The following is a 16,771-nucleotide window of genomic DNA, read 5'->3' as shown; positions in this document are numbered from 1 at the left end:
CCCGCCCCACTGCGACCCGACCTCTTCTCGCTGGGGCGGTCTACGCGCCCCATCCTCCTCCCCAACATCACCCTCCGGGTTCTTCCTCTCCCCAAGCCACCTTTCTACTCCCCGCGGCACCACGCTCACACCACACCTCCACGCCACCCTCAGTTTTCACTCTCCGACTCGCCTCACCTCCCGCGGAAGGTGTTTTCCTCCTACAACCTTGTCCAGGGAACCCGCTCCGAGGGGGCGGGGCTCCTTTCGAATCTCTCAGGCCCCACCCACTCCTACCACACGCGCTCAATGATTGGTGAAGACCAGCATCCTCCGCCCTTGTGGGGCGGGGCGGTAGAGGGGTAGCCGGCCGGAAGTCCGCAGGTGGGGGCCGAGTGGAAAGCCGTTCCAAGAAAGGCTTCATTTGGAGGGCTGAGGCGAGGAGGCCGCGAGCGCGCTTACTTGCCCGGGAGACCTTGTTAGGCTTCCCTCCCGGAGCCGGGCCTGCGAGGGGCGGGACCTCGCGGCGACGCGCGAGGGAACGGGCCAATGAGTGAGAGCTTCGCGACCTGCCGTCCCCCTCTTCTCCGCCCCCTCCTTCTTGTGCGGGGCAGAGCTGAGCTTTGACGCCCCTTGCGGCGGTCGGCCCTAGAACTAACGCTCTGCCTGAGGAAATTCGTTTTATTGGGCTCACTCGGCTCACTCCATTCGGAAGCGCAGGTTAGCCTGATCCCTCAGGTGTATTCACGGAAGCAACTAAACATTTATATTTTAGGTATATTGAGGTTCTCTAAGACGTACATCTTCCATCGGCTTTTTAGGCGAGAACATTCGGAACCTGAGGCATCCAAGGTGTGAAGAAAACTATGGGCTTTTCAGACAAGGAGATTTGGGTTCAGATTCAACCGTGGCTCCTCTGTTGACAAGTATATTGAGTATCTTTGACCTCTCTGAGCTTATGTTTGACCCCTCGCTTATCTAAGGATCGTGACCGTCGCAGTACATGGTTAGGAGGATAGTTATGAACATCAAGTTTTATACCGTGTGCCTTCCTCTAAATTAAAAGCTGTGGTGTAAAAAGCTTAAGCCTACTTATTAGGGATTTTCTTTGTTGTTTCCAAGGGTTGCCTGTGAATAGACTGGGCCACCAGTCTTCTCAGAAATATTCTAAAAATTTTAAGTTAAAAGTCCCAAAAAGAATGGTTGAAGAGCTTTCCTGTAAACAAAGAGCCTAAGCTTTTAGTCTCCAGAGTTTATGACCATTATTTTGGCGGTTTATAGGCTTTTTGTTTACTTCCGAGTGTTTAGTTGTGAAGTTGAGGTGGTGAGGTTGGCAGGAGTGAGATGTTACAGTAATAAATGCCACAGGGAGCAAAGGAGGCTTGGAATTTAGTGGTGTGATAAGGGAGAGGGTGGGGAGACCCAGAACTTGCAAGCTTGTGTGAGGAAAAGCTGAGAGAAGAGGATTGCCTCTTTTTCCGTAGGTTTCCTGGTGACAGTGGAATTTTAGTTGCTTGCAGTTTTCAAATTCTTTGGAGGTAAGAAAACCAGAGCCAGTAGCTTCTCTCTCTTCAGGCAGGTAGTGGAGATCAGAGGGAAAGAAGCTGTTAATTAACTGCATTCCATCTTCCCCTAGGAGCAGCCTGAGTAGGGAAGTTCTTCACCCACGTTCAGGTAAGTGGAAGAGGCAGTTTTAGCAAGTTGGAAGTTAGTTTCTTCTAAGGAAACTCATCTCCAATTTTCTGTCACCAAATTATGATTTTGAAAGCTGTTGAAGAAAAAAAGCAATGGACCTGCTTTCTCTTCCACCAGAATGACAACAAAGCCAGAAGATATAGATTTCAGGCACAAGAATTCTTCACTCAGCGTAAGGCCACTAATCTGGGAAATTACGTGTCCCCCTCAGCTCAACTCCAAAATGGTATGTATGAATAAGAGTTAAAGATTTTGGGTAAATTATGAAGAAATGAATTAATGAAGAAAGTATACCCCCTCCCAGGCACATGGTAAGCCTTAGTTGAGAAGGTACTTTGAGCGTAGTGTTGAGTGCATAAATGATAAACTTAAGGATTCCAGTGCAGTTCTCCTTGAATGCCGGGAAGCCTCTTGGTCACTGTGTACGTGACCGGCTGGCTCGGGACTCTGGCCCCTGCTCCCTAATGGCCCTCTCAACATTCTCAGCCGGGGTTCCGCTAGTGCCTTAGACCCTACAAATGATTTGTTTGACTATTTTCTCAGTTTTCCCAAGGATGCTACATAACTAGTAATATTCTTGATGCATAGGAAGAAGTTAATTTATGACATACAATGAATGCCTTGGGGCATTGGGACTTTCTCATAGAACTTCAGTTGAGAAAGACTGGAATAGATACTTGGCCTCAACTGAAAATAGGCCTTTGGTCTGAACAGAAAAGCTCTTCTTCACACTCAGCCAAAACATATCCACTTCCTCCTCAAAACCTTGCCTTATATTTACTGCCTCCTAGAATTTTTTTCTTTCTTAAATCCATGATTCCAACCCAGACCGAAACAGTGGGGGTCCCTGGGTGAAAGAGATAAGAGGAAATAGGGAAGACTTGAATTCAAACAGACGTGATTCAAATCTTAGAACTTCTACTTTCCAGCTACATAACTTGGAGCAATTTGTAAGCTTCAACTCACTCATTTGTAAAATGAAGATTAAAAGAGATAACGCCTGATGCATAGAAAGCTGTTTCAGTTATGTATTATTGTGCAACAAACCACCCAATATTTAGTGGTTTGAAACAACAGCAACTATTCATCTGCTCATGATTTTACAGTTTGGGCAGAGCTGTGCAAGGACAACCTGTCTCTACGTGAGGAGTAGATTGAGTTTGACTAGGGTTGAGGGGTCCAAGGTAGCCACACATGTCTAGGGCTGTGATGCTGGCTGTCAGCTGGGATGCTTGGTTGTCCTCCACGTGGCCTCCCATAATTCAGTAATCTATCCTGAGATGCTTTACATGGGAACTGACTTCCAAAAGCAAAAGCAGAGACTAGTAGACTCTCAACTGGCATAGCATCACCTCCACTACATTCTTATGGTCAAAGCAGGGCACATGGTCAGCCAAATTCAAGGGGGGAGAAAAAGACTCCAACTCTTGGTGGAAAGAGCACCATGACCATTCCAGGATGGGAGGAATTGTTGCTATCTTTTGCAGATTCCATCACAGAATGCCTTCAGTATCTTATTTGTTATAGAAATGAAAACATGTAAGCAAGAGCACATCACTTTTATTCTTTCCCCAGGGCTTAATGAGACTCTGCACTGGTTTCTTCACTATCTCCCGGCCCTCACATCTTAGTGCTCTGTCTTTAATTAGCTCTGTGTGTATTTATGTGTCCTGCTGTCTGTGTCTCTGTGATAGATGTGAATCCTGTTTTCCAACTTATACCGGAAAGCATAGAGAGGAAGAGAGCAGGTCATCTTGAGCATCCCCCTTTGAGCACCTAATACTGTATAGAGTTGTCATAGACTGTCTAGAGAAAAGGACAGTGTTAGGAACCTCTGTGGAAGAGAATGTAGTTATGGGAAGAGAAAGAGGAGTCTGGGGGCCCGTAGATTCCATACAGTCTGGCTAAAGGATTCCAACTTTCTCAATGGTTTTCTATATAGAAAGGCTCAAACAGATGGACACTTATGCAGCGAGGATCCACACCTTTATTTAGATTAGTCCAAACAGACACTATGCTGGAGCTCCTTAAGAACACAGTCTCTCCACAGGCTTCCTGGAGGCACAGAAAAGAGAGGGTATTTTGTGGCCATAACGGCAAACAGTGAGAGCTCATCCAGGCTGCTGAGGTGACCTCCTTTCATGGTCCCTGGGTCCTGTGCTCTGAATTCTGTATTTACCCTGCTTCGTTGCTGGCACTGACCAGGAGAAATGGAAAAGGGCACTAAGAGTAACAAGGATAACACCAACACAACATGACATTAACCTTAACCTTAATGCAGAGAAGGAATTGAGGGATGGTGAGAGAACTGGCTGTGCAAGCCAGCTGGCAGAGAGAGATCTCCTGAGAAGCTTGTACTATTTTTTTTTTTTTTTTTTTTTTTGGTACGCAGGCCTCTCACTGTTGTGGCCTCTCCCGTTGCGAAGCACAGGCTCCGGACGCGCAGGCTCAGGCTCAGCGGCCATAGCTCACAGGCCCGGCCGCTCCGCAGCATGTGGGATCTTCCTGGACCGGGGCACGAACCCGTGTCCCCTGCATTGGCAGGCGGACTCTCAACCACTGCGCCACCAGGGAAGCCCAGAAGCTTGTACTTTTAATGCATCCCTCAAGGTTTTCATTTGCTAAAGATCAGTGAGAGGCTTAAATAAATGGCTTCTGGGATGGAATTAATTCTTGGGTTTCATTGACCAGGAGCTGCAAGTCAGAGATGTTGGGAACCAGTTCTCTTTAATTCTCTCATGAGCTTCCTTTTCACCCCACTCATCAGTTTGTACACAACATTTCTGCTGTGAGTGATTTAGAGTCTGAAGGAGTTATCAAATTCTAAATGATGGTCTGAGTTGCCCTTTGCCAGTAACGTGCTGCTTGGGACCACATTCCCTACATGTTCAATTATTGTTGACATATAATGATAACAGTGGTTTTCTTCTCTTGGAAGGGAAGGAATCCAAAATCTTCAAAGTAAAAAGGAAGCAAGCTCATCTGGTTTTCACCATGCTTAAGATACTGAGGTAGAAACACTTAATTGATGGGAACACCTTCCTCTCTCTTTTTCTGTCATGTGGTGGTGGTGGTGACCTCGGCCATCCTCCACTCCTGATTGTTTTCTTTGACACCTTTTCTTACAGCACCTGCTCACTCCCTCCCACAAAACCCCCTTACAATTAGGTAGATGCTATCACTCTTTTTCAGAGGGCCGCTAGGTTTAATTCCTGTCATCAACTTGAGGAGTACAGATACATAGAGGATGTGACAAAAGTAGACCTCATCTATGGTAAATTCCCTCCACAGAGATGATAGTATTCACTTACAAGAAAAAAAGTGGTTAAAAGAAAAGTGGTTGCCAGTGAGTGTATGGTTGAAAGGCTCAGGAATATATATCTGTCTCAGACTCAGCAACACTAGCCATAAACATGAAATACTCCGTTCAGATCCCCTGTACCTCTCCTTACCTTCCTCAGAGTTGCCAATGTCTGCTTAGTGTGCCTCAGTTAGGAGCTGCAAAATTCAGACATCTCTCTGTGTTGACATCTCTCCGTTTTAACATCTCAGCAATCTCTGGGAAACCTTTCAGAGCATCGAGAAGGGATATACTTCCAGGTTTGGAGGGAGTCCATGGTGCTAATTAGGAGTCTATGCAGAGGGAAGAATAGGACATGTAATGGCCCATTCATTCCTGAGTCATGCTGCACATGCTTAGAAAGTGCCCACTGTGTACCAGAAACTGGGCTGGACACTGGGGGACAAGGTGAATAAGATGGTCCCTGCCCTCACAGTGCTCACAGTTTATGGGGAAACAGATCAGTAAATAGATAATTATAAAACAATATTCTAAACGCAATGATGGCAATCTGAGCAAGGGGACAGGAATGGATAAATGAATGAATACTTTAAAAGCGGTAGAGAGGATGTGCCATATTCCCATTTAACCAACTAGAGATGAAAGTCCTCTGGTTTGTTTAAAAGCCCAATAAAAAGCTACAGCTTTCCTGGATTGAGTCAGATTGTATAGTTTAATGAAAAATGATCTGGGTAAGGTCCAGCAGACTTGGCCTCTTTTCCACCATAGTGCCAACTCCTCAATTAACCAGCACTGGAAATCGCAGGTAAACTGATCAATCACCTCCCTGTGCTTTAGGTTTCTCCTTTGCAAAGTGGAAACAGTGATTCTTCCTATATTACAGAATTATGATGGAGAGAAATGAGGAATGGATGATAAAAATGGCTCCTAAAATACATCCTGATGATGACAGTGATGAGAAGGCCTGAAGGGGAAGCAACCCAAGCCCTTCTCCATCTCGGCTTGTGTCTCTGCCCTCGACTTTCCCACCTGTGGAGAGAGGAGGTGATTGCGCCTTAAGGTGCGAGTTCTGCCCTTACCTTTCACATCCACCCGACAGTCTACTGACGCCTCCCCCAGGGGGTTAACGGCCTTGCAGGTGTAGATGCCCCCGTCAAAGGGGCCAGGCTTGTGGATTTCTAGGGAGCAGATTCCCAGGTGAGTGAGGGCTCTGTACTTGGGGTTGCCTTGGATATCCATCTTGTTCTTTAGCCAGATGATCTTTGGCTGGAAGACAAAGATGAGGGGGGTGAGTCAGGAGCAGCCAACAGGACTCCAGCCCCCCTGCCAGAGAGACAGCTTTGAATCTCGTGCCCAATTGCCAGCAGGTCATTAAGTGACATCTTCATATATGAGGAACAAACACTAAAAGCAAAACTGGAAACATTATCCACATCAGCCTGTCTTGGACACCAGTGCCCTGAGTGTTCCTACGTAATGTGCTGTGGAACAGGCAGATGATGGTGACGGGAGCAAATGTTTTGGTTAGAATGTTCTTCGACACAGCTAAGGTTAGAGCAGAAGCAGAAAGCAGCACAGCCACCCACAGACCTCCTTGCTCACCTTGGGGGAGGCATGGACGCAGCAGAAGAGCTGGGTGTCTCAGCCAATGACTGTAGTGCAGTCTGCCAGAGGCTGGGTGAACTTCGGGGCTTCTGAGAAATCTCACTGGACAAACCCCTCCGTCTCGTAAACAGGAGCTGAGGGGACCAAGAAGGGCCTTGCTGTAGTGCCTGAGAGCCCCACCCGCCTTCAACTCTTTCTCCTTAACTCTTCCCGGCTCCGAGTCTCAGTGCTTTACCTGCTTTCTGGATGTGGGCTGGGTTGGCAGTGACAGAGGCTGTCTGGCTGAGCCCACACTGGTTCTCAGCAAAGACTCGAAATGCATAGGAGTTGCCGACGATGAGGTCGGAGACTGTGCGGCTGGCGCGGTGATAGCGCTCCAGCACCGTGAGCCACAGCTGTGGGGCCCCGGAAGATGCCCGGAATGAGACCCCTGTTTTGGCAACTCACTCCACCCCAGCCTACTGCGTGGAACTACCAGAGTCCCATTCCAGAATGTGCTGTTCCCCCCTCCCTCCATCCCAGCTGGGCCTCACCCCAGATTTGGTGTCAGCCTTTTGCACTGCGTATCCCAGGAGTGCGTTCCCGTGTCTTGGGGCAGAGTCCACTCCAGGGTAGCGCTGGAGCCCCAGACATCCACCAACTTGATACTCTGAGGAGAGCCTGGCCTCTTTGAAAGGGCCAAGCATGGCAGCGGGCATGGCACGCCTCACACGCCAGGACATTACCAGGAGGGGCCCCTCTGCTTCTGCTCAGCCACCCCTCCCTTCACCCACCACTGCGTCCCACAGCCCCGCTTCCCCGGCTCTCTGTGCTGATTCCTCTTCAGGCTGGGGTGGGAGCCCCCAAGGACCACGTCGTCTCCCATTCCCCCACTGTACCGATCACCAGGGTGTCAGTGGTGGCGGTGGCCTCCAGCCCGCCCAGCTGCACATGGAGCTGGTAGTGACCCAAGTCAGCACACTGGGCCTCTCGGATGAAGAGGTTGGAGTCCCGCTCCCCATTCCGCACGCTCACATGACTGGCATCCAAGGCACAGCCGTCATGCGTGCGCATGGCTTGAGATTGGGGTTTGCTCTGAGAAATGGGGAGAAGGCTGTGAGCTGCCCCGAGAGGCCTTTTGCCCCTCCCGGCTGCAACAGGGGTCAGATCCACCAGGTCCACGTGGTGACTTGACTCGCAGCTGCAAATTCCTTGAGTGAGAGGTTGGTGGACTGTCCCAGCGGACTTCCATCTCTCAGCAACAGCCTCAGGATCATGGGAAAGGGGGATGGCTTTGAGTCTCCCCGCCTCTGAGAGTCTAGGTCATGGACACTCAGGGCAGCTGGGACTAAAATTAGCTGCCCAAACTCCTGAGAGCTCTCCAAACTGAGAGCTCCCAGACCCCTGCTGACTGAAGGGCATGGATTAGCCTTACATCATCACCTGGGCATGCCTAACCCGACCTGACCCCAACACTCGCAGGAGTGCTGATGGAAGGGCTGTTTGGCCTCACACTCAGTGACATGCCCCTTCCATTCAAGGCTAGGACGACTGTCCCACTGCTAGCAGGACTCTTGTTTTTTGTTTCCAAATCAAAACCCTGGCCTGGCTCCAGTCATGGACCCAACGTGGGGCTGTCATGATCACCTGGAACGGGATTAGTAGATTCAGAGTGTCTCCAACCTTCCGGACGTAGGTCTGCCTCTGGGCCTGAGGTAGCCAGATCTTGGGGTGCTCTGAGTGATGGAAAGAGAGAGAACGGGGTGGTGAGCCTCCCTGGGGGGAAAAGGAGAGTTTAGAGGACGTGTAAGTGGCTGCTGCATCTAGCTGTGCTCCATGGCCAGGTGACCCAGGCAACACTCAGCAAATTAAGCCCTCTCTCGGGGAATGGGAAGATAGTTCCCATTGTCTCACTGGGATTTAGGGATAAGCAACCAGCTGTGGGATCCTGTAGAGAGAGTTAGTCTCAGCAGAAAGAGCACTGAAGCGCGAGCCTGACACCTACTTCTTTTAATTGGTAACTCTCCACCATCGACTTTTCATCAACTGAGATTTCTTTTTTGTTTGTGCACAGACCAGTCCAGTCCGAGTGGTCTGTCTTTCCACTCCTTTTCTACATTTGTCCTCAACAACACTCCTTTTTTCAAGGCCACTTTCAATGTCAATCCTGACCCCCAAGTGTCCGCCCCGCTCCCCAGTTTGGTGCCAGACCCCGAGGAGAAAGCTTTATATTCTGCAGGCAGAGTCAACACCCTGGCCCCACCAGGACAGCACTGATGTCACTGCAGAGGGAGCTGGCGTCTGGTCCCTTCTCTGCAGGGCTGCCCTGTTCAGGGGCCTGCACAGTGTCTTCCAGTCTGTGGAGGATCACTTTGTACAGTCAGAATCTGGGACAGATTAGGTCCACTGCTTACTCCCCCTTGATCTTCCAGGCGTGTTCCAGTGAGAAGAGAGATTAGATTATGTTTATTGGCTTCCAGGATGAAGACAGGAGATGCTCAGGAAAGTGCTGAGTGTAAGTTTGGGGAATGATCAGGTATAAGTTCCTCTCAGGATGCCTCCGGCAGCCTTGGCTGAAGAAGTGCAGACATCCCACCTGGGTTCCTTTCGGGTCCTAGCTGAAATCTACTCCATTTTCCAGGCTTCTGGTGCTACTGCTTCCCCCTTTCTCAGGCAGAGACAGTCCCCCGCTGCTGTAGTCTTACAGGGAGTGTGACAGTCTCAGTTCCCACCAACTCCCCAGCCTCCCTGCTCCTTCATTCCTATCAGTTGGAAGAACTCCACCCCAGCACACAACTGTGGCAAACAGCTTGATAGCAGATTCCAAACTTTTTGATAACACACATTTCCCTGTAAATACATCCCTGAACATTCACCCCAATGTATGTATGTTTATTTACAAATTGAACTGTTTAAAATGTACATTACATAATGCAGAATTTGAATGGTGAAATTGAAAATAAATTAAACGAAGGGTCTACAAAGCTCTTCCTACACCTCAGTTTGTAGATCGTTGTTTAGAGACCAGGAACTTCCATAGTCCGCCCTGATTAGCATCTTGAGATAACTTGGGCTTTGTGGATGAAGATAGACAGAAATATTCAGTGCATGCTGTCCATTTTATTTGCCTAGTTTCCTTTTCCACCGTGTGGCTTACGTTTTAACCTGGGTTGTGCTGTCTTAGGCTGCGCCTCACCCCTCTACCCTGACAGAAGTGGGAACTGTGTGGTACAGGGCCTCCAGGGCTCTAAGCGCTGTCCTGCCCGTACGGCCCAGGGCCTGAGGCCTCAGCAAGGACTCAGCTCGGAACCCAGGCAGCTGAATGACCCTGCTCGGCTGCCCTCTGTTCGACTTTGGCAGTTTGGGTGGAGGCGGGGCATGAAGAACAGAAGTGGTGTTGTGTGATGTGTTCCTTTCCTGTGGCCATCTTGGCAAGCGACCAAGGAGTTGAGAACAGGCGGATATGACTTCAGGGTTTTCTGCAAAAAGAGGGCGGTAATTGAAAAGGAGGGTCAAAACCTCATCTTGTTGGGCTTGGTTCCCCACTGCTGAGTGGGGACCTAACCCTTCACGCTTGCCGGGGAGAGGGCTGGGGAGAAGCCGGCTCTGCTGTCCCTTGCGCTGCCTACAGAACCTCTGAGTTAGGAAGGACCTTGGTGAGCACCCAGAGCAAGGAGAAGACTGGAAGGAAAGGGCTGGGAGAGAGAAACAGCTTTGCTGTTGACCTCACGGCCGGTTGTGAAGTCGTGCTGGCACCATCTAGGAACGTGTGTCTGAAGGACCTGTTCTCTGAGCATGACAGCATATCTGTCCACTTACCTGCCCTTCAGTGGCCACCTGGGGCTGGGCACCACAGTCAGGGCTCCTGCAGTGATCTTGCCCCTGGAGGGAAAAGGCCAAGAAGGGAAGGCAGGGGGCCACACTCAAGGATTAAAAAGGCTGATGTGAGGAAAGGAACCCAGGCTGTCACGCCTGAAAGAGGTGCCAGTTGAGCCCTGATCTGCTTACACCTCAGGTAGGAAGGGGGCTTCTATAGGTAGGTGCATGCTGATGTATATAGTATTTGTTCCCACTTAGTCTTTCCTAGAAAAGTATCTTGGAAAAGGTTAGCATTGTTTCACTTGAACTAAGGAGAAAAATGAAAGAAATAAGTTTATGTGGAACGTAAGCTAAGATGGGGGAATTAGGAGGAGGATGAGCAGAATGGCCCTGAGATCCAGAGGGGATGCCAGCAGGGGGCAGAGACAGAGGAGAAAGGCTGACAGCCAGGATGGTGGATTCTTCCTCCCTGGAGGGCTCCCGGGCCAGTTCTTTGCTTAGAAGTGGGATTCCCTGACAAGATGGTGAATCAGTAGGGGACAAACTTAAGTTACTATTTGGAATGTTCTAAGTCTGAGGACTAGTAGGCGAGGATTCTGCTCTCAGCAGTCTCCCAGCCCCAGTGGGAGGGCAGAGGATGGGCTTAAGGCCAAAGCTGCTGACAAAATATGGGAGGTGACAGTGTGTGACAGCTCCAGGTGCCTGGGCTGCAGCAAGCTCTTCTCCAGAGCATCCCAGGCCTTGAATCTGCCCAGCAAACAAGAGCAATCTGACCCCTTGCTAAGAGTGTTAATAGGAGGGCTCATCTGGGACATCTCTTTTCACACATCCACAGTCAAGCGAGGTGTTAATTGTACTGACCTTGGAGAAACATGGCTTTCCCTGACGCCCAAGGTCTTTCTCCTCCTCATACGCCAGGAGGGATGTGAACCAAAGGCTACAGCCCTAAAGCAGAACCTCGGGTTTCTAAGACCAGGTCTGAGACAGCCGCAGTTTGTCTATGAGATTTTCTCCCTTCATAGAGTCTCAGGTAAAAGACATTTTGAAAAGTCCTTTGAGAGCCCCTGGCTTCTGAGCTGTGTTGCTCTCAGCACTGAATTTCTCTCAGACAGAATACTGTCTTAAAAAGGAGTGGAGAGGAAACTACTTAAAGTCCAGAGATCTCGACTTCTCTTCATTAGAAAATCCTTCCTAATTCTACCGAATTTCATCCCGCTGTGGTTTATGCCCATTTCCTTATTCTCTGCTCATGGGAAATAATTGTTCCCATCCTCTCATAACTTGGTTTCACATGGCTAAAGACTTACTGCCAGCGATTCCCTAAGGACTGTGTAGTTCAGATTGATGGTATTAATTATGGCCCAGAGAATGAAGGAACAAGATAGACACATTGAAAGAGTGTGTGCGTGAGTGTGCAATACTGTGAGTTCGTGTGCATGTGTGCACACACATGCACAGGCCTGTGTGAGTGAACGGTTACCAAAAGAGGGCAAATGCACAAGGCAAGCTATGGCTCCCAAAAAACCCCAGAGATTTCCAGGGATCCAAAAACTACCAGCATTTCTTACAGAAACATTAGCAGATGCATAGGGTGTGGACTTGACCTTATCAGAAACTTGTCTGGAGGAGTGTGGTGGGAAAGAAATGTGGTGACTTCAAAAAAATAAACCTAAAAACCTTGTGAAGGACAAGAGTGTCACTTCCTTGAAGGCCATGAAACTAAGATCAGAAAAAATAAAAGGACATAGAAATAGGCAATACTTCTCTGAGGAAAAGACTCCATCACCCTCTCCCCTTGTGGCAGTCTCCCCCTCATGCTGATGACGGTAGCCCTGGCTCAGTGTCACTTTCTCCAACATTTCTCCGGTCATGATTCCTGCTCATTTCAACACCTAGACTTCCAGTCCCTGCAGGGCCGCTCCCAGCCTTGCCTGCCACTCCTCCAATGAGTTTGTCCTCCCCTGCTTCAGCCCATGGTTCCTTTGGTCATTGTCTAGACCAATAACTATAGCCACTATAGAATCTGAATTTCAAGCGTCCCACTCTCTCAGCACCACCTCCATGACAGGGATGGCTAATTGCTCACAACAATTTGTACATATTATCTCTTCCATAGTATAGGGATCTCTGAGAAGGAGCGGCCCCACTTGCTGTATGACAGTGAGACTAGTTCTTGCCAGTGAAATGTGAGTGGAAGTGATGAGAATCACTTCTGAGTCGAGGCTTTTAATGAATGAGTTTTCTATTTCCCACCTGCTAGCTGCATGCAGGCGGCCACGGGGCCCTAAGGCATGGCGGGGCCGCAAGATGGAAGAGGCCCGGGTCCCTGAATTAGTGCTGGAGAACTATCTGCTGAGTAGGAACGCTTGCTTTTAGTTGTTTTGCCAGTAAGGAATAAACATCTATTGTATTTGAGCCTTAAATTCTGAGGTCGCATAACCTAATGAACAGTCTCTATCCCTTCAGCTCCCTCCCTCTAAAGCTCCGCCAGCAGTGATCCTTCAGCCCACTGAGACCTCTGATCCATTATCTTCCCACCCCTTCACTCTCCATCACCCCTCCATGTTATCACTTTCTTTCCCACCCAAATTAGATTCCATGGTCATCGTTAGACTCACTCCCTTGCATACCCACTCAAAGCCCTAATCCTTTTCCACTTCCTAGCAATACCCAGCCCCAGTTAAATACACCCCCTCAGTGTCTGCATCCACACAGCCAAACACGACTGGGGAAAAATATTACAAAACTATGCTGACTTTAAATTGATGGCCATTGCCTCCAAATGGACCCTGGCAGATCTGCCAGACTTCCCTAATTCACTCAATCTCCTGTTCTCCTGGGTGACTGTTGTACACCCTCTTCTAAAACTTCCATACCTTCTCCTGAATCCTTATTCTCAGTTGACAATCTTGCTAGTGTCTAAAGCCTGCCTATAGCCTATTCTTAACTCAGCAGCCAGAAAAGTCTTAAAACCTACACCTGATCATGCCAGATCTCACCTAAAACCCTGCACTGGCTGCCCATCTGTCTCAGGGTTGAACCAGTGTTCACAATGGTCCTGCTACCTCTTTGACCCCAAACCTGCTATTCTCTCCCTCACTCTGCTACAGCCACAGTGGCCCCAATCCATAATGCACACTCCTGCCTCAGGGTCTTTGCACTTACTGTTCTGTCTGTGGAAAACCTTCACTCTCAATATCTGCATGCATTGTTCTCTGGTCTCCTTTAAGTTGCTGCTCAGATGACCTTATTAACAAGACTTTCACTGAATATCCTGCTTGAAACAGCAAGTACACTTCCCACCCCAGCACTTTATATCCTCCTCTTTCTCTGCTTTACTTTTCAGCATAGCAGTTATCACTTTCTGATATTTTATATATTTTATTTGCCTATTTATTATCTATCTCCTTACATAGAATGTAATCTCCACAAGGGAAGTTATTTTTGCCTATTTTGTGCATTTTTGTAACAGTGCCTGGCACATAATAGACACAAAGTAAATATTTGTAGAAGGAAGAAAGAGGATAAGAAGGGACAGTGGGAGGGTGGGAGGGAGGAAGGAAGGATGGTCACTTCAAGGCTAGGGATTCAGCTTCCCAAGCCTGGAAGACACAGAACAGTCCAGACTGAAAGAGGATACAGGGTCAGTTGGAAGCAATCGAGCTGAGATCAGCAGACGGGCCCTCCTACCGGGTCTCAGAGTCCCGTCTTCTCCGTGTCAGGGTGCAGTCTGTCCCATATCTCTCACTCTTTCGAAAGCTCTCCTCTGGCCCCTGCCCAGCGTTGCCTCCAGGACACAGTGCCTCTGTGCAGTGCTGAGAGTGACAGAGGATGGTTTCCCAATGCCAAACACCTACTTCTGCTTCTTTAGCCATGGAGCAGTCTTTCTTGACTAAAAGCTCAGTGTCGGCCAGTTGCAGTTCATTTTAATGTCACAAACATTTTGACGCCTGCTCTATTTCATGTGTACTCACATGCTAGCCACTGTGCCCTTCTATGTCCCATAGAGCTCCCCATAAGGAAGAGGAGGCGTTAAGAGGAAGGAAAAGTCCTTGGTGCTCACAGGGAGCTTGGGGGCCATCTAGTCCAGCACCATAGCACCCCCCTGAAGACCTCTAGCTAGGCTTCAGTGATGCTATGAACTCCCTGAACTTTGTTGAGTATTTTTCTTGGAGCAAGAATCCACAGCTTTCATCAGCTTTTCCTAGGGATCCATATCCACCGAAGGGTTAAGAGCTCTGATTTAGTTCAACCTCTCAATTTACAGATGAGAAAATAGAACCCAGAGGGGTGGATTGACTTGCCTTGGGTCACAGGACAGAGCTAGGGTTTGAACTCATGTCTTCTTTTCCCAACCGGATAACAGATGCAAACACTTTGCACAATGTCACAAGGAGTCCTTGCTGCTAGTGACCTCTGGCATGTAGGTGGGTTGAGTTGCTGGGTGCTGGTGGCCCTGAGGCCACACACAAGATCAAGGCCCTTCAGGCCGCACTTGGGGGCTGTGGCCAGGGGCCGTCAGGAGGGAGGAGTGTGGAAGGGATGAGCACCCTCCCCCAGGGTTTTGTGCAGACCAGTGGTCAGAGAGTCCGCAGTCCTGGCTCTCATTCTCCCTCTGCCTGTGACTTATTCCCTGGGCCTTTTGGGGAAGAAACTGATTTTCTGCCTCAAGACCATTCCAGCCTAGTATGTTCCCAATAACTTCTGCTCTCTTTACCTGTTTTTCAGTGGGGCAAACTTGGTCGGCTCTCTGCCCCTGACATACAAATAGCTTCTGTAGACCCAGCATCTTCCATCAGGATGATAAGAGGCAGCAAACTTTCCCTCCACAACCCTATTTGCAGGGAGAACTCAGTCTTTATCCCTGACTTGGAAATAATTTATTATCTATTCGTATCTTTGTTTGGCCTCTTCCAAGGCACTTTGGATTATCTCAACAATCCTTTCGACTACCTTACCAGGTCGATACTATTACTCACCATTTTACAGAGAGGAAATTGAAACTGAGCAGTCCATTGACTTGGCCAAGGTCACAGAGCTGCTGGAGGTGGCCCTGGGAATTGAGTCTAGATGCTGTCTTCTTTTCTTACCTCTCCTTACCCAGGGATTCCACGGTGTCTCGTTTGTGGTCTTTGCATCCTCCGCACTCAAGACTCCAAGGGGCCAGAAGTGGGGACTTTGTGCAGGGAACTTTCTTAAATGTTTCGTGCAGCCCCTGTAGTTGCTTCCGCCGATTACCTCGCAGGAGAGGGGAAGAGCCAGGCTCCCGTCTTCCACTTCTGTCGGCTGAGCCAGGTGCAGTGGGAGCCACCCAGGGTAAATGTCACAGAGCTGTTAGCTACAAAGGCCTCAGCCAGGGGCAGTCTGGGGGGTGGGCAGCAGGGCTGCTGGCAGGGAACTCTGGGGCTGGAAGGGGCACCCACCACCTAGTTCGAAAATGCCTTTATGCTGAGAGGCTCACAGAGACCACAGAGAGGGAGCCAAATTCTTCTTCCGGACGGTCTCTACTTCCGTGGAGCTCAGGCTCAAATAGGCTAGGGTTTCCCGTGGGAGCCAGTGGAGATGTAAGTAGGGTAGGTGGAGGACCCATGGCTCTACCAAGGGCGAGGTGGAGCGTCACATACTGTTCACCACTTAGCCTCCCGGTGGCTCTAAGCTTTTTGTTTCTTTCTTCTCCAAATCCAGATGGACACCATCTCACCCCTCATTCCCTTCCTGACTGGCGTTGGTATATCAGGTCCCTGTGACAGACATATTTTAAAGGTAAAAATACAAACCTATCATTATCAGTCACTGTAAATTGCCACAAACATCATTCACTGACTTTTCAGGTAAAAAGCAAAGACCCAGCAGAGACATTTGAGCAGCAAGCTAGAATCCACCAAGGAAGGGGGTGGGGGCTCCAATGGGTGCTTCCCCATCCTAAGTACCAATCCCATGAAACCATTTAGATCCGCAAAACCTATGGAGGTGCAGTCAGGGCGGTAGCGCATCCTCCCAACTCCCACCGCTCACTCCCCATCCCCATGGATCACCTTCTGTGGGGGGCAGGAGCTGGGGAATGGGGCTGACGGCCCCCCGCCGAGGTGAAGCCTGGGCTCCGTCAGCATCCGCTAGGCTGGCTTCTTTCACTTTCAGCGTGGATCCGAGGCCACCTCCAGAGCTGTGGCTGCCTCCATGCTGGGCCACCCCAAGGCTGGGCTCCAGAGAAAGATTTTCACTGTTGGTGGCGAGGGAGGGGCTGAGCACCTGCTCGCCAGCCCGGCCTCCCCACGGTCCCAGCCACAGGGTTATGTAACAGGGCTGGCCTGTTCCCACCCAGCTACTCCCAGACGGCTGAAGCAGGGGCTAGGGGAAGAGTGGGGAGTGGACCGCAGCCCAGAATAGCTGCAG

At 49.6% G+C, this 16,771-nt stretch overlaps 1 protein-coding gene across 1 annotated transcript; it reads right to left on the bottom strand.

The window, feature by feature from the left end:
• Nucleotides 1–285: 285 nt before the first annotated feature.
• Nucleotides 286–16,557, bottom strand: MYBPHL (myosin binding protein H like; the record flags this gene model as incomplete). The annotated part of the gene is given in 12 exon segments (XM_082858921.1): nucleotides 286–317; nucleotides 6,055–6,241; nucleotides 6,578–6,616; nucleotides 6,620–6,679; nucleotides 6,683–6,714; nucleotides 6,816–6,975; nucleotides 7,114–7,166; nucleotides 7,169–7,247; nucleotides 7,454–7,654; nucleotides 8,207–8,295; nucleotides 16,414–16,527; nucleotides 16,530–16,557. Coding segments are annotated over 12 exon segments (1,074 nt in total).
• Nucleotides 16,558–16,771: the final 214 nt, after the last annotated feature.

This window comes from Leucopleurus acutus (assembly GCF_964270905.1).
Source record: "Leucopleurus acutus genome assembly, chromosome: 2".
Taxonomy (NCBI): domain Eukaryota; kingdom Metazoa; phylum Chordata; class Mammalia; order Artiodactyla; family Delphinidae; genus Leucopleurus; species Leucopleurus acutus.
This window is presented reverse-complemented; position numbering and strand designations above follow the sequence as displayed.